We start from the raw sequence: 18604 nt of genomic DNA on the forward strand, positions 1-18604 counted from the left end.
TGGGAGAACTTCATTCGGAGCGAAGTCTGGCAGTTTTAACAAGGATGGTCTTAGTATGTTTATTTGATAACAGGCCTTGCAGCCACACGACCCTCTTCAGTGATCGGTTACAAAGTAGAGTAGCAGGATTACACAGATTTACATATTTACAGATCTACATAAGTCTCTGGGGAAAATGTATATTGATGTGCATGCTTCCATGGGCTGTAGGAAACATGGGTTTCGACTAAATAAAGATTACATTTTATCTCAAATAAAGTTAAATTACTCACAATGAAGTAGTCTTTTGTCTTTTCTGGTCGCTTCTCCTCATTTATCTCTTTTAGAATAGCCCTTACAATACATCATTATTATTCAGAACTACATGGCAAGCATTCGTTAGGCTTGGTAACCGAGCGTCCTTCTCAAATCCCAAGCGCGGCTGCTAAGCGCGCGAGCGTTATCTCATAATGGAATACGACGCACGGTTACCAAGATTTAACGAACGCTTTGCGGTCCTATTCTGAATCAAAAGGAGGGTTGTTTGGGCTATTCTACTTGACATAAATGGGGAGAAACGACCAGAAAAGACAAAAGACTACTTCATTGTGAGTAATTCAACTTTATTTAAAATAAATGTAATGTTTATTTAGTCGAAATCCATGTTTCCTATAGCCCATGATGCTTCAGTGGGATCCCCATGCAGAGTGCACAGGGCTGCACTTTATTGAGTCCTCGTGGTTCTCCTGTTCTAAGCTTATTGGTCCATGACGATTCGAAGTCATGTAGTTTGATATCAAGTGCTGTTTGACCAAGGACAATAAACGCTACACATTCGGTAAAGTTAACGCTATGTTCAGCTGTATGTTTACAACATGACAGCACAAAGATGATTCTTTTCTTGTTTCTGTGCCGTGTGATACGATCACGTATCCTCTGAGCGGTGTTTCCTTCATATTGTATAGCAGCGAATACTGGCCTGTATTTCTTGTAATATATATCTAACACAAGACACAGTGTTTCATCCGATATCCAAACACGTTACAGTGCATGATTTCCTTTGTCTTTGGCTTTTGAATTATTAATGAGTTTGAGAAGTTGAATTTCCTGTATTTGCGGCTCTGCTTTTTTTGTACCAAAGTTAGCTAGAATCTTTTAGTATCTTGTGATTACATTACGACGCTAGTAGTTTGGACAGGAAAAACAAGTAAACTGTGAAATGCGCTTGAATAAAAGCAATGAAGTATTCATCTAAGTAGCAATAATATCTATTATACTGGATCGATTTGGATCTGGATGAAAATGGTGTCGTCTACAACGTAGCGCCTTTCCCCTAAGTCTTCGTGCGATATAAGCCCGTGGCTTAAAGAAAACTGGCTCTCGTCATTCTCCACCCTTGCAAATATTTTTTTATATAGTTGATCATGTGATGTAAAGGATATATCCTTGTTAACCCTCTGACTTGGATCTTCTTGCTGATCGATCATTGTTATTGTAACTCTGTTATTGGGTACAGGCCAGGATAATACGGCATCGTATTCACCTTTCGTTAGATAAAACGTTACAGAGACGATTGTAGGGCTGAAGATTGTGTCATTGGGTTCCAAGGTTAATGCAAACTTATATCCTTGGTCGTAGAAAGGAGGACTCGATATCAGGGTTTGCTCCCTGCTTTTGGCTTTTTTCATCTTTTCCTCGAATCCGCAAATCTTCCAAGTATGTACTCCAGCAATTTTCGTCAGACAAGGACTCTCTAGAACATTGACCTTATCTTGGGTGTTACGCAACTGAAGTTGAGTGTCACGCAACTGTATTTGAGTGTCATTCAGTTGACTTTGAGTGTTAGTCAGCTGAATCCGTGTCTCATTCAACTTCGCACAAGCCAAGTCAAGATGACGATTAGTTGCAGATTGAAGGTGGGATTCAACTTTTCTTCGCTGAACCTACAGAAAAGAAAAAGACAATAGGCTTAAAAGCACGGCTCAACGTTCGCTGATGACTACACAGTCTTTCTTCGGAGTTTCCTAGCTGTACGAACGACGACTCTTGAATTCTAATAGCCACAAACTGGACGGATGCTCTAACCTCTGAAATAAAGGGCGACTCTTAGCGTACTGGAACATTTCAATGCAAGTTCACTTGTCACTTTCCTGCTGTATACTGAAAACAAGCATCACATCAGTAATGAACCTTGCATCAGATCCTTACTTTGTAGCGTATTGCGGATCTAGGCATTCTGTATGTTTCAAATAGTGTTTTCCGCTAACATTTTCCCTTTTGCGCGTTCAAATCCTATTCAAATACCAAGAATATCATTTCCTTAGCAATAAGGTCGAGAGAAGCCATAATTTTAATATCCTTGAGGCATGGCAGAATGTTTCTTTGCAGTCCCAATGCTAGCCTGCGAACGCAGACGTATTTCCGGCTGTCGAGATTCTCTCCGCCGAAAAATAATCGCAGGCTATCCCAATACTTTTGACGTACTGATTTCATTTTTTCTTGATCAGTTTTATATTTGTTTTACTACAGTTCGAACGTAAACTGGTAAAACCTCTTGAATTTCTTAATTCTGTATCACAAAAGAAAACTAATGTTGTGTAAGAACGACATTGTTTTTTGTTTATTTTTTTAGATTTAAAGCTATGTAGTCTATTAAAGGGCAGTTATCAGAGAAGCAACATAAAATGAAAATAAATCGTAGAAATTGCTAAGAAAAATTTGCAGCATTTTCCCGCTACTACATTTCACTGCACTATTTAAAAGAAATTGAATATAATTATAATTCAAAATGGTATAGAACGCTCTAAAGAATGTTTTGAGTGCTCTGGTAGAGTTTCTCGAATGACAATTAATATGTTATTCACGTATCGCAGAAAGGAAGTTTTTTGTTTGTAGTTCTGTGATTTCCAGACAGAGATGACCCTTGCGCGACTAAATTAAATTGTATCTTCATTTCAAAATTAGTTAAAAAGTGCAGAAAGCCTATAAGTATTCTAAAAATTGGATTTTGTTATCGTCTATTTTCACTTTTTAAAATTTCTGTGCGACGCCATTTTTAATTCCATGACGTCATACGGTTTTTCAATTATTCCACACAATAGAAGTTCTATTTCCAGACAATAGAGGCAACCGTGTGACGTCATAAAATCTAAGATGGCGGCACACGAGAATTGGCGAAAATTACATTCAATTTTTAGCGCGCTAAAATGCTGGCCCAAGCTTTTAAACCGAGCTTTGAAATTAGACTTTAACGCCATTTTTTTTTGTAAGAGTGGAGGTTTCCCCTGAAGCATTTGATAGCTTTTTTGTTTCGTCTCGTTGTTGTTGTTGTTGTTTTCTTTTTGTTTGCTAGTTTTTTCGTTTTTTGATGGAGGTATTGTACTCCAAACCTTCCGTTCAATTTAGCAAAGGGCACTTAGAAATATGTTTTTGAGTTGAAATTGTCATTTTAAGCATTTGTTTTAATTAAATAAAGAACTGTACTTCTAGGTCTGGAGAGGCCCTAAATTTTTCAAAAAATAACGGAAGTGATGGATAATTTTGACATACAGTTCTTTGTTACTAATTACCTTTTCTCCGCAGCCCATCTCAGCATAAGGACAGGGAATTATGGTAACCGGACAATCACTGTCAATATGGGTTGAGATCTGTAGGATATGATAGAAGAAAGCAAGAAACAGTTATGCTCACATTAAAAATAATGCAAATTATTGGGTCATGTAAGACAAATAATTAAGTCTAGATGATAACTTCTCTAATTGAATCTGAAATATTTTGAGAGTATTCTTCTTACAATAGAGAAACGAGGAAATTAGCCCTCCATGAAGGGATCCAAGGATACGACAAATGCCTGATTATTGATCATTTTGGTCACATTTAACAGTTCAACATGCATGCATTATGGAGACATGAACAATGGATAGGCATTCTTGTTGTTATCAAACAATCAGACACTAACCTCTTCTCTCGGAACAATAGCTCCACACTTGTTTAGGCACTTAAGCGGTAATCTCTTGCATACACTTTGATGAGCCTGAAAATATGACAAACGTTTATTGATATTTGATTGTCCTAAAGATATCCTCTTAAAAATAACAGTGGATGCAATGAAGTACCCTCCATTCACATTTAGAAGTCAGGTGTCCTTGCAAGTCTCTTCTTGGCAGTCTTACATTACAGTTGTCGTTTGTACAGGAAACAACTCGAAGAGGACAAGAAACTAAATGGTTCTGTTTTAGAAATACACAATTAGAAAAAATATTACCATTTGGACAGTTTGGTAACCTATGAGTTGACGACGAACTCGAAGTCAATGTTTTGGTGCGATTGCTTCTTATTTAAACAACCTCAGATCTATGCAGGGTTGATTGCAACTAGTCACGTGGCAAAAACAATTTGTCAAAAACTGTGTTTGACTGGATTGACTACTCATAGAAGGAACAGCAAAGGCACAAAAGGGGGTGAAATATATCATTTGCAAGGGAACCGTGCTTTTTTTGAGAAAAATGGTATTAGCATCACTTCGATTTTTGCCCATGTTTTTTAACCCCAGAGGAGAGTTTTCACGAGGTCCTTACACAATATTTTTTCACAACGAAAAAAGATGGAACGAAATCAGGAAACATACAAACAAGTGCCCATGATTATTCCTAAACGAATGGAAAACTTAACTCACGTCTTTTGATCTCAATTCGCCAGACCACTGACAACCTTCATTCGGGCATTTGATAAAAAAGGAAAGGATCTTTCTTTCCGTCGCTTTGTCTGGAAAAATATCGGCCTGCAAGAAAATAATACATTAAATTATATTAAATTGAATTAAATTATATACTATTAAAAACGTAATTTTGGTGACAGACTATATTTTTGATGAGGAGTGCCTATAGATTGAGCCTCTGTTTAAAGGCGTCTCGTGCTTGTTTCACAATCAAGACCAAAATAAAGACGTAAATAAATCTGTAAACAAAAATAAATTAAACAAAATGAATGAATGAATGAATGACTGACTGACTGACTGACTGACTGACTGACTGACTGAGTGAGTGAGTGAGTGAGTGAGTGAGTGAGTGAGTGACTGACTGACTGACTGAATGAATGAATGACTGACTGACTGAATGAATGACTAAATGAATGAACGAATGAATGAATGAATGAATGAATGAATGAGTGAGTGAGTGAGTGACTGACTGACTGACTGACTGACTGAATGACTGACTGACTGACTGAATGACTGAATGAACGAATGAACGAATGAATGAATGAATGAATGAATGAATGAATGAATGAATGAATGAATGAATGAATGAATGAATGAATGAATGAATGGATGAATGAGTGAGTGAGTGAGTGAGTGAGTGAGTGAGTGAGTGAGTGAGTGAGTGAGTGAGTGAGTGAATGACTGATTGAATCAATGAATGAGTAGACAATCAAGTAACTAAAACAAGTAAACAAGGGACTGGTCATTAACAAGAGAGGGGGGGGGTGCATTTGAAAAAGACCCTCTCCATTTCCATTGCAACCCCCCTATCACGCCTTGCATAAATTGATATGACCCTCCCCTTCCCTCCACAAACACACATAAATAGTGTTAGATAATTTTGAGGGTAAACACTTGGAAGCTCCAGAAAGCTGAAGGAAGAGGCACCAAAGATAGCTAAAGATAAACCTCAATGATTTGTTCACAAAATCTGGAAAACGTAAGCAAGGGCATGAGTGCGCTAAATGTTTTGATGTGAAAAGTATTACTGGAGTAGAAGAACTAAGAAAGACAGTTGGAGTCACTTTGAAGAGTCTCACTGAAAAAGAAGAGTGCAGCGGATCTAGAGAAATGTTTCGAGCAAAATAATTTTTTTTATAAAAAAGAAAAACAAATTCAGAAAAAAAATCCAAAAAGCAGAATAAAAATAAGAGCAAAAAAAGAGGAAATAACAGCGTCGAAAACTGAGAAATTCCAAACAGATGATTCAACTGATATCAGCAGACGCAAGTGTTAAAGCAAATGTTTAACAAGAATGGTGGACCAAGGTAAAGTGACAGAGAAAGCTCTTGCTACAATAAAATACAATCTGAAAGGCTTTATGAAAGCAGTAGATGAAGGAACTGATGAGCCAATTGATGAAGCAACTGATGAAGCAAGTTAAAGCTCTGAATTGAGATAGTAATTATTCATTTTTTAGTTCAAACAAACTCTCGACAATGCAGATGCAAAGGGGATATTAAGCTATTATTACATTAAAATATGAGTACCTGTATGGAGGCATTAATGACACATTGCTGAACAAATGTTGATGTTCATGAATTTTTTTGCATCTTCGTGTAATTATTAAGTGAACAGAAATGAACACAAATACTTGCGACCCCCTCTCATATGCTTGTCCAAGTTCTGTTAGCCCGCCCCTTTTGGGTCCTCTCTAATTAATGACCGGTCCCTCAGTTATCTTGCGCATGTACAGAGATAAGAGGCATGGTAATTTTCGTAGTAAAGGTTTAATGTTTTGTATACAATGGATAAAAATGTCACAACGTTAACTATGACATTGGAAAACATAACATGGCAAGCGATTTGGCCATCTATCTAGCAACAACAAAAAATCAGATTTCCCTCGAGAAGTATTGACCAATGACTGACACAACAGAAAACCAAAGACGATTGAACGATTTACGAGTCACTTTCTGTAGACAGTGAGTGGTGTAAACAACTTGAACTCGCGAACTCTTCCTATAAATGTCATAGCATTAAAAAACCTCTCTTACTTTATCTCGGCTCAACTTCTCTCGATCCACAGGGCAATACAAACGTTGCCCATCTCGCTCCAACCTGTTTAAAAACAGAAATGTGTTGTTTTGATATCCTCACAACACAAAAGTCTTATCCGTCGGGTGTATTTAAAGATAATTTGTACCTTTCTCTCGTTTATCTTCTGAACTGTTAATGTACTAATACATTTTCGAATAATGTTGGAAATGATCAAGGCTGCGTCATGTAAGTCGCTCTTCACTGCGCTCACAATTTAACCTCGCTTGTGCTAAGACCCCAGAACTTGATTTCCTTTTTCGAATATGCTATTTGCGGATCTTTAACAGATTTCTACAAAGAAACGAACGACTCGAAGGATTATTTTTGTAATTATCTTCCAATTCAGCTGTGTTATTGTTACAATTTAAACATTTGCTTTTTGAGTGTTTATAAGCCGTACCCAAACAGTCATGAAGGAAGCAACAAACTGAAAATCATCACTTCACGGTTAAATTGTCGGTGGCATTGATCCAAGTCCTTGAAATATTTTCATTTTCATTTTCCTGTACAAACAAACAAATGTGCGCGCATTGAACATGACCAACCGACAGTGGTAAATACTGTAAAGATCGGGTTAAAGTAGACGAAAAAGAAAAAATCTTACCAGTGATATTCTGTAAATCACGCCACAGATCAAGAAAATAAAAGCCGAAATGTTGCACTTTGAGATTCAATCACGTGATCAAATGGGCTGTTGCCCTCAATGATTTCACTTCAATTATAATTTAACTAAATATACTGTAATGCGAATCTTCTCGTTATTCAGAATCTTTTTGGACCGTTTAGTCACAAATGGCTGATTCTTTAAGGATAATCGTTATAATATTATTGTATTGAGCTTTGCAGCATGACTGCTAACAATACCTACGATCTCGCTTGCGTGAATGGGAGCTCTTAAAGTCTGCTTTTACGCCAAGTGTAAGCACAAAATCCTTGGGCTTAAGCTTACGTTTCTAACGCTTTGTATAAACACCTACCTTGGCGCTCGTGTCTGCGTCGCTAGTTAATTACAACCAGGCTTAACAATAGCTTCTAAGAATTGTACTCCAAGGAATGCTAACCTTTCGAAGTGTCCGTTGAGGCATTGAGTGCAAAATCTGTGGCCACATTTCGTTAGGATTGGTGCTTTCAGAGGTAACTGACAGATTACACAATGGAAATCGTCGTCTACTGCATTTACAAACTCATCATCGTATCCACCAAGCGCTGGTGGATTTGATCGAGCTTCCGCCATACTTTTATCGCTCGCCTGACACGAGCGTCGCGGGGTGGATTTAATGAAAGCGATATCTTTGTGCCTAATAGATCAGTCAAGTATGACCTGGAAATTTGGTTTATATGCCAATAATTGCGAGCTCGCGTGGCGTGAACTTGCGTGACAATTCTTTCAGTTCCGTCTTTCTGAGAAAAATGATCCTTGTCTGCAGGTTTTCTGTGTGGTTGGGTTGGAGGGAGGGGGGTGGGTGTGAGCACGAAAAGAAAAATTGTTAAAATAAAAAAAAGACGCATAATAAGATATCATAACGCTTTGTTCGATCACGTTATTTTTTTTAAATCAAAAAACTCGATTTAGTAGAAACTTCTTGTTGAATTTAGCCGGAATTTATTTTACATCAAATTTGACTCCTGTGCGCCCTGTGGTGATGACAAGAACAGAACCAAACAATAACAATAGACTAACAATCCCCGTAAAGATACACAGATACACCCACAAATCCCCCTCGAGTATTACTATTTCTGTGTCGCTCAAATTATATTTGGCCAGTAAAAGCACCTTATATGTCGAAACACCGAGAAAATCTTGGTTTTGTACTAAATAGACATTAACAGAAAGGAGAAAGTTCGGAGTTATATTGCTCTTAAGAATATGGGACACTCAGTCAAGTCCATGTTTTGTTTTTCTTCTACTCTTTTTCTAGTGAAAGGAGTCTTACATTGGGAGGACTTCATTCTGAGCGAAGTCTGGCAGTTTTAACAGGGATGGTCTTAGTATGTTTATTTGATCACAGGCCTTTCAGCCACACGACCCTCTTCAGTGATCGGTTACAAAGTAGAGTGGTAGGATTACCTGATAAAACTTCAACTTCAACTTTATTAGGTTTTTTATTTAAATATTACATTTACAATTTCTTGGCGCCGCAGGTAGCAAAGCTAATCTAGGCGGCAAAAAAAAAAGAAAGAATAAATTTACAAAAAAAAATAGACAAAAAGAAAGAATAAATTAATTTCCTATTAGGAAGGCAGACTGATTTATATATTTACAGATCGACACAAGTCTCTGGGGAGAATGTATATTGAGTGTACATGCTACAGTGGGATCCCCATGCAGAGTGCACAGGACTCCACTTTATTGAGTCCTCGTGGTTCTCCTGTTCTAAGCCTATTGATCCATGACGATTCCAAGTCAAGTAGTTCCAGTTGATATCGGGTGCTATTTTCTCTATGACGATAAACCTAAAACATTCGATAAAGTTCACTTTATGTTTATTAACATGACAATACAAATCTGATTATTTCTTGTTTCTCAGCCGTGTGGTGTGATCACGTATCCTCTGAGTAGTGTTTCCTTCATATTGTAAAGCAACGAATACTTTTCTGTATTTCTTGTTAAAATTGCTGTATACACTGCTGTGCTTTTATTCTATAGATCTTATTATTATCTTGTGATTATATAATGACGATAGTCGTTTGGACAGGACAAAGAAGTAAACTGTGAAATGCGCTTGAATAAAGGCAACGAGGTATTCCATGTAACTAGCAATAATATCTCTACCGTGGTGTATTCATATGGATCTGGATGAAAATGGTGTCGTCTACAATGTAGCGCCTTCCCTTTAAGACGTCGTACTTTATTTGTATCGACCCTACACGATATTGTTTCTCATCGTTCTCCACCCTTAGAATGCGCCCTCTGGATAACGTTCCTGACGTTTCGTTTGATGAAATAACCATGTCTCTCCTTTGCCTTGAATCTTCTTGCTGATCGATCAACGTAATTTGAAATCTTGTAATGGGAAAAGAACCGGATAATAAGGCATCGTATTCACCTTTCATTACAAAACACTCTACATTGACGTATATAGTGCCGCATCCATTGTTAAAGGGGCTCAAGGTTACTCTTAACTTATATCCCCGATGGTGGTAGAAAGGAGGGCTGTTTATCTCTAGCTGGGTTTTCTCCCCGCTTTTGACTGGTTTCATCTTTTCCTCGAATCCGCAAATCTTCCATGTATGTACTCCTTGAAACTGCGTCAGACTAGGACTCTCAAGAGCACTGACCTTCTCTTGAGTGTTACGCAGCTGAATTTGAGTGTTAGTAAGCTGAATCCGTGTTTCACTCAACTTCGCACAAGTTAAGTCAAGATGAAGATTAGTGGCAGATTGAAGGTGGGATTCAACTTTTCTTCGCTGAACCTACAGAAAGGAAAAAGACAACAGACTTAAAAACATGGCTCAATGTTTGCTGATGACTACACAGTCTTTCTTCGGAGTTCCCTAGCTGTTAGAACGATCATCCTTGAATTTTTGTAGCCACATACTGGGCGGATTCTCTAACCGCTGAAATAAAACGCGACTCCTTTGGTGCTGGAACATTTAAAAACCAAGTTCACATGTGACGTTACTACAAGCAAGGATCACATCGGAAATGAAGCTTGCCTCTGACGATATGAAACTGCTATTTTAAGCATTTTTTTTTTCAATTAAGTAATGAAGTGTCGTTCTGTAGGACTGCAGAGGACCTGGACGTTTTACAAGTCAATAGATGCGATTGATGATTTTAACATTCAGTAGACTCAGTTCTTTGTTACCGAATTACCTTTTCTCCGCAGCCCATCTCAGCATAAGGACAGGGAATTATGGTCAGCGGGCAATCACTGTCAATATGGGTTGAAGTCTGTAGGATATGATAGAAGAAATTTAGAAACAGTCATACAAAAACCCCAACGATCCCACACCCATGGAAAAGAAATGCGGAGTGGTCTATAAAATTCAGTGCAGGGATTGTGAAGAGGTTTATATCGGGGAGACGGCAAGACCCTTTGGGGTCAGATTTAGAGAACATGTCAACAGTACAAGATCGCCAACGACTGCAGTGGGTGACCACCTAAGGAACTCGAGGCACGCGCTCGATCTTTCTTCCCCTTCAATTGTTGTAAGGGAGAACGACACCTTCAAAAGAAGCATTAGAGAGGCTATTGAATTTCATTGCCAGGCTCCGATATTGAATCGCGACGTTGGATATGAGCTCCCGGCGATCTACCGGGACGTTTTATCACGTGATATTTTATCAACTTAATCATGGGACAAAACGTCCTACACCACAAAGATTCCGTGAGGGAATCGAAAGCTTGTGCTTGACTTTCGCTCCTGCAAACGAAACCTTTTTGTTTGATATACTATGACAGGATCAAGGAAAAAAATTTTCTCTAATAGTCATACTTATGTTTACAAATAATGCAAGTTATTCGGTCATGTAATACAACTAAATCTACATCAGGGGATAACTATTCTGATCTCGACTGAAATCAAAACGAAACTTAATAACCGCTTGTGATAGTATTCATCTCTAGAGTATTCTTCTTACAGTAGAGAAACGAATGACGAAAGTGGAATTTATTTGAACAGTAGACAAGACGCAAAATATAACAGATCGAGGCCTCCGTGAAGGGATCCAAGGAACAAACTCACGCCTGATTAAAGATCATTTTTGCACATATCATGGACGCGCAGAAAATAGATATGATACACAATGGTGTTGTTATCAAACAATCAGACACTAACCTCTTCTCTCGGAATAATAGCTTCACACTTGTTTGGGCACTTAAGCGGCAATCTCTTGCACTCACTTTGATGAGCCTAAAATATGACAAATGTATGTGTATTGATTATTGATTTGCATGAAGGTACCATTCCTGTTAAATTTAAGGTGGAAGCAAGTGAATGGTGCACTATTTTAAAGCTGTAAAGAGTGCTTTGATTGTTCCGTTTTCTCACGGCACAACAAAAACGCAAGCATACCCAGTAAGAAAAGAAGATAACAAGTTAAATACAGCTTTTCTTTGGATAAAAGAAATATTTTCAGCATTAAAAATCACACTGAACAATAAGTAAGCAAATTTTAGACTCGCTAGATGAAAATTTCTTTGATAAGGGTGTCCTTTTTTGAAGTGTCTAAAACATCCTAAACATTGTTTTGGAGATTTTGGTGTTGATTCGTTCACATGGTTCAAAGATAACCCGTAGCCTCGTTTCCATGCTGGGGAACATAATAAAGGCCATTTTTAAACCCGCTATAAAAGCCCTTGGTCCTTTTTGGGAGGTTACCCAGGGTCCCAATAAGACACAACCTTTTTACCGCATTTTAGATAAACCAACTTAAACTGATTGAAAAAATGCTGTGAGCTCTTTGGAGATTTAGAAGCTCCTAGCTATTAGAATATTTTCAAGAACCAGAAATTCATCAATCATTTCAGTAATTGACAAAGGGAATTTTCCTAAAAAGTATTCAATACCAGCGGCAGACCCAGACCTTCAGGTATGTAGTGGAGAGGGAAGGGGGGGGGGGGGGGAAGGGAAGGTAAGGGAAAATATATCTTAGCGCCTTGGCCTTATGGGTCTCGGTTTGGGTTTGAAAAATAAAGGGCCCTCTCCTCTCCTAGATCCACTACTAGGTACAACCAGCAAAACAGTATTTAAGAGTCCTACGCATTCCTCAGCTGTGTCACTTCAAAAATGTGTATTTTTTATGACTTTACGTACAGAGACATCATAAAGTACATTTCAGAAGTTTCTAACCTCAGTTTTACACACCGCATGGGACACATCACAGTGGCTACAATGAAGAACCCTCTACTCACATGTAGAAGTCACGTGTGCTTGCAAGTCTTTCCTTAGCAGTCTTACATCACAGTTACCGTTTGTACAGGAAACAGCTTGAAGAGGACAAGAATCTAAATGGTTCTGTTTTAGAAATACAAAATTGTAAAAAATACAGTCAACTTTCGCTTTGTGGACACCTGGCTATGACGGACACCCCGACGAACACGGACAGCAGCTAAATCCCCAGCAAAAATATATTACAGACGAATGGCTGAAATCACGCTTTAAGGACTCTCGCTATTAAGGTCACAGACTCGCGGTCCCGAGGGTGTCCGCAATAAAGGGAGTTAACTTTAAACAATGAGTTAACCCTATCTAGACGGGGTTGGGTTTTGTCTTTTCGGACCAGGGGTGGGGTGGGAAGGGCGGATTCCGCCTCCCGGGTCTAGATAGGGTTAACCATGAAATTGAAGTCAATTTTTGGTGCAAAAAATGAGCAACCTTAGGTCCATATGGGTTTCTTTCGGCTGGTCAGGTGGCAACCCAAAAAGGTATTTGGAACAAACTGTGGTTCTTTTTGAGGACTCATAGAATGAACAGCTAATTGGGAAGAAATATTGGTGAGCCTCGGAAACATCCAACAAAGTAAACATCACAACTTAAAGTTCCTTGCGCAAGTCTTTTTCATAAGGAAAAAAGACATAAAGAAATCAAGAAACGTAGAAGCTCATTGCTTAAGGAACCAAGAACCGAGAAGTTAAACTCACATCTTTTGTTCTCAATTCGCCAGACCACCGACATCCTTCATTCCGGCATTTGACAAAAAAAGAAAGAATTTTTCTTTCCGTAGCTTTGTCAGGAAAAATATCGCCCTGCAAGGAAAAAGAATACTAAATTAAATTAAATTAAATTAATTATTAATTATTTGGTCATTATTACACTGACTTTAATATTGATTAAGGATGCCTAGATTGACCCTCTGTCTCAAGGCTTCTCGTCAATCAATCAAGGCAAAAAACAACAACAACAACAAAATAGGTTAATTAATCTGTAAACAGAAATAAAAAGTAGGTAAATATATAAATAGATAGATAGTAAGAGCCTTGGTACCTAAAAACTGGTTTTAGCTAGCGATAAACCTTAGTATAATATGTGTCCTAAAAAAAGTCAGATTTCCCTAAGAGAAATATTGGAATATTTCTTTAAGTAAAGACTGGCACAAGGGTAATGAACATGCAAACCCAACAGAAAACCACAGACAACTGAACAATTTACAAGTCACTCAGTGGACAATGAGTGGTGTAAACAGCTCGAACTGTCTAACCCTTCCCACAAACGCTATAGCATTACAAAACTCTCTTACTTTGTCTCGGCTCAACTCCTCTCGATCCACAGGGCAATTCAAAGGCTGCCCATCTCGCTCCAGTCTGTTTTAAAACAGGAAAAATGCAAACGTGTGTGTTTGATATCCTTAGACGTACACTGCCTAAGTCCTATCCGTCAGCTGTATCATTTGTACCTTTCTCTCGCTTATCTTCTGAACTATTAATGTACTCTCCATACTTTCAAATAACGTTGCTAATGGTCAAGTCTGCGTCAGGTAGTCTAAGCTTTTCATGTGAAAATTAGCTTTGTTTCCATATTTATGTCACCAAATTTCATGATAAAAACTGTGTACGAAGCCTCGCTTTTGCGAAAACGAACGTTTTGCGGGAGTTTTTGTAATTATCTTTCTCTTCAGTGTTTTTTTTCCAGTTTAAACATTTGTGTTTTGAATGTTAATAAACCGCACTAAGTGATCCAAGTCATGCAAATCATTAATTAAATTATATTTTGAATAGATTCACTTCCACAGCATAATTTTATTTTCCTATATAAACAAACAAATTTTCCCGAATTGAACATTTTCAAGCGACAGCTTACAGCTGACAGGTTACAGAAGACGTAAAGAAGAAAATCCAGTGCTATTTAATTAAACTATAGCTGAGGTCGTTATTCATAAATCACGCCACATATCAATTAAATGAAAAGCCCCGAAATGTTCAACTTTGAGATTTAATCACGTGATCAAATGGGCTGTTGCCATCCATGATTTCAATTGAATGATAATTTCACTAAACGTGCTGTAATACGAATCTTCTCGTTAATTAGAATCTTTAGACATTTAGTCACAAATGCCCCATATGGTTCTTCAAGACAGGACTGCTAAGAATACTTAGGGTCTCGCTTGGCTGAATAGGAGCTCCTAAAGTCTGTTTTTTACGCCAAGTGTAAGCACAAAAGCACAAAATCCTAGGGCTTAAGATTGAGTTTCTGAGGCCTTGTATAAACTCCTACCTTGGCGCTCGTGTTTGCGTCGCTAGCCACAACCTGGCTTAACGATAGCTCCTAACAATTGTACTCTAAGGAATGCTTTTATACCTTTCAAAGTGTCCGTTGAGGCATTGAGTGCAAAAACTGTGGCCACATTTAGTTTGGATTGGTTGTTTTAGTGGTAACTGACATATTACACAACGCCAATCTTCTTCGACTGCATTCACAAACTCGTCATCGTATCCACCAAGCGCTGGCGGATTTGATTGAGCTTCCGACATACTTTCATCGATCGCCTGACGAGAGCGTCGCTGGGTGGATTTAATTAATTGAAGCGATATCTTTGTTCCTAATAGATCAGTCAAGTATGACCTAAAAATTTTGTTTATACGCCAATAATTCCGAGCTCGCGTGACGCAAACGTCTTTCAGTTCCATCTATCTGAGGAAAACACTTTTCAAACAATTTCATTTCAAACAAGAAGCTGTTTCCAGCTTATACTCGGGCCATATTTGACTGTGTGGTGCGTAAAGCCTGCAATTTTTTAACAGTGATAACCTCCAGCATCGCTTGTTCCCCCAAATAGATAGTCTGCGAGCAAGCTCTCTTGGGGGTGGATCCTCTTTCCCCACTCCCGGCCCCCACCCCCAAGAGAGCTTGCGCGCAGGTTACCAAATAGATAGATACAGAGATATAGTGAGGCAATAAGTAACCACCAGATAGAATTGCATTTCTTGCAGTCAGAATGAAATACAGGGGAAAACGACATTTGTCATACGAATGCTTTTTATAATCCCCGGGCTTTTTATCCTTACGTTTTCACCTTTCGTTTAGAGACAGAAACCATTTGTACGGTCCTAATATGTATGTGACGCCGGGTCAATGACGGATCGTAATTTTCGGTATGATCTAAACCCGGGGGGGGTACTCCCTTATGTGACCTTAACGGGGACGTACGGCCCGATAGGGTATGGTTTTCGGGGTGTTTTGTCTTGAACGGGGTATCTATTTCATCACTTTCTGTCTTAAACAGGGTATCCCTACGTGACCTAATGGCTTAAACAGATTGTGATTGCCAATGCATTAAAACACACTAAGAAACTAGTGTATTCTTATTTCATGCTAGTCTTAAACAGGGTGTGATTTTGGGTTAAATGTCTTAGAAAGGGCCTTGAAAATTTTGAATTCTGTCTTAAACGGGATAGCGAAATCGGAGAATTGTGTCTTAAACAGGGTCAGGGTTTGAACGCCAGGGCCGCACCTCCCTACCCAAGCATCTGTTGAGTATCCCCCCCCCCCCCGATCTAGAGTAACGTTACGCATCACGCGTACGTTTATATCCTTGTACGTTTTACAATGTTTCGCTGTTTATATTTTTAAATGAAATTCAGGGGAAAGCATTTGTTATTCACCTTTAATTTGAAGACAGAAACCGTTTCTACATTGATTGTTTTTCTATAGTAAACGTGAGACATCTTTATCAACTTGGCCCGCGAGGTCATAGACTGATTTAGTTGCCAAATTTTCGGTTAAACAAAACTAACCTTGAGGCACTCAGGTTAGCCTAAAAAACACTCCGGTTAGCCAAAATAACACTTAGGTTAGTTTAAATAGCTCCCTGGTTAGCTTAACGGCTAGCAGTTTATGTTGGGGTTGTTCATGCCTCGCATGTTTTGTTTATGCCTCGTACGTCTGGCTCGCATATTGTAAACACTCCTCACGGCCCGAAAACAAAGAACGCGACCGAGAATTTAAAAAATTTGATAACACGACAGAAAACGTAACTCGTACCAGCTGAGTACAAAAAACGAGACCGAGAACAATAACTCGTGGCCCGAAGTCTTATCTCTCGGCCCATCGCGACCCCAAAAAGAAAAAAGAATTTGATAATGCTACCGAAACCTAAACTCGGTCCGCCTTACGGCCGGAGTAATTAAGAGGATTCAAAAGCCCTCAGCTCAAATTTTACTCACTATATTGATGTTAATATCCTAAATAATGAAATTATATCATTTTATAACAAGCCGACAAAGCACAACATTTGAATTCCATGTGAAAGAAATAAGATGTCATGTTAGATGTCAACTGACTCTGAGAAATGGTTTTTCTCGTTAACTATTTTTCTCTTTGACTGACAAACACAGGAGGCAGGAGGCAAAATTCAAGAAGCATCTCCTGTTACCAGTTTGGTGTTTCTCTTATTCTCGACCCCAGGGCCTTTGGCTTGACTCCCGCCGTCAGTCATGCGCAAAAGGGAAGAGATCTGGGGTCGAAAATGTGTTTGTCTTTTCAGTAACAAGTACGAATATTGCGCACGCATCGAAAACGTGACCGCTACTAAACTAGTAATCTCCTGATGGTAACAGACCAAAAGAGAGGAGGGGAAGACGCTTTCCGTACCCTGTTGGTTTATGGAAGTGCAAAGTTAGGGCTATTTCTGTGTTGTAAATTATATTTGGCCAGTAAAGGCACCTTATATACCGGGATACAGAGAAAGTCTTGGTTTTGTACTAAATGGACATTGACAGAAAGGAAAAAGTTCTTCGGAGTTATATTTCTCGGAAGAATATGCGACATTCAATCAAGTCCGTTTTGTTTTTCCTTCTACTCTTTTTTTAACCCTTTCACCGCTAAAGGCGACTAATGTCGCCGTTTTAAAGGCTACCACTTTCAAGATTGGCCACGTTCTCAAATCCAGAAATCTGGTTATTATGGTCTACTAATAGTGTTAATTAGTAAGTGTTTTAGGCTTTAAGAGCAAATAAACTGAGTTTATCTTCCGTTTGCCGTTCCATTTCAACATTTATTTTCAAGCAAAACCAAAAATGCCCGTTTTCTGCGGCATCGAGGAAAGCTGAAAAACACACATCTTTGCTTCCAATTTTTTAATTCAAAATCTCATTTTAAAACCAAAATTCCTTCAGGACAGCAAACCTTAATCTCACAAGTAAGCATTTATCTCCAATTTTGCCTCTCACGCTTACAGCTGTTCCAACATCAGCCATTTGATTCGAGCCACTTTTCAAAGCCCGTGATTTCCCCTTTGCCGTCCGAGTTGCATTCTGGGTAATTTCGATACAACGACGAAATGGAGGTCCCGCCATCTTAATTCAGTAGTTTTTTTATAAGTGTCGAGCCACCCGGTCCTACTGGCAAAATATCGCACACATCGTTTTCTTTGCAAGTCAAATCTCCCCCAAATTGCCTAGGTAGGTCCGAAAATCCACCCACAGAACGGCCAGAGATACAACTTCACTCGTGAGCCATCATGACTCGATACGAACACTTTTGGCGTCCCAGTCGCTATGAAATCATCTCTCTCCTCTGGATTCTTTCAGAGGATTGCCTCTACTCTCCATTCCAGCTTTATGATGCCAGCCTGGGAGCTTCTGCAGTGGAAAATGGCCCGAAAGTATACTTAAAAACCGACAACTTAGCGATTAGAATGTGTTTGTGCTCGCGAGCAAAACAACAACGGTTCAAATAGGTGACGTCACAAAAAAAGTCCTCGTTATTGCAGAGCAGCGAGCATTTCAAAGGAGATCTTCATATAGGACAACTAAATCCGTTTTGGTCATCTACATCGAGATAATTGTCCAGAGAGTCCTAGAAATTTGGCAGTGAAAGGGTTAAGGGATAGGGAAGTACATTGGGAGGACTTCATTCTGAGCGAAGTCTGACAGTTTTAACAAGGAT

At 38.8% G+C, this 18604-nt stretch overlaps 1 protein-coding gene across 1 annotated transcript; it reads right to left on the bottom strand.

Moving 5' to 3' along the window:
- Positions 1 to 43: 43 nt before the first annotated feature.
- On the bottom strand, positions 44 to 18563 carry LOC146452392 (TNF receptor-associated factor 6-like). Its single transcript, XM_085098019.1, has 6 exons — positions 15017 to 18563; positions 13959 to 14022; positions 4655 to 4759; positions 3938 to 4012; positions 3549 to 3626; positions 44 to 1922 (listed from the first exon to the last, which is right to left on the bottom strand). Exons 1-6 carry the CDS (start codon positions 15343 to 15345, stop codon positions 1251 to 1253), a joined length of 1323 nt encoding a protein of 440 aa, XP_084954145.1. The 5' UTR covers positions 15346 to 18563; the 3' UTR covers positions 44 to 1250.
- Positions 18564 to 18604: the final 41 nt, after the last annotated feature.

Source organism: Pavona decussata, unplaced genomic scaffold, assembly GCF_977016875.1.
Source record: "Pavona decussata unplaced genomic scaffold, jaPavDecu1.1 SCAFFOLD_371, whole genome shotgun sequence".
Classification (NCBI taxonomy): domain Eukaryota; kingdom Metazoa; phylum Cnidaria; class Anthozoa; order Scleractinia; family Agariciidae; genus Pavona; species Pavona decussata.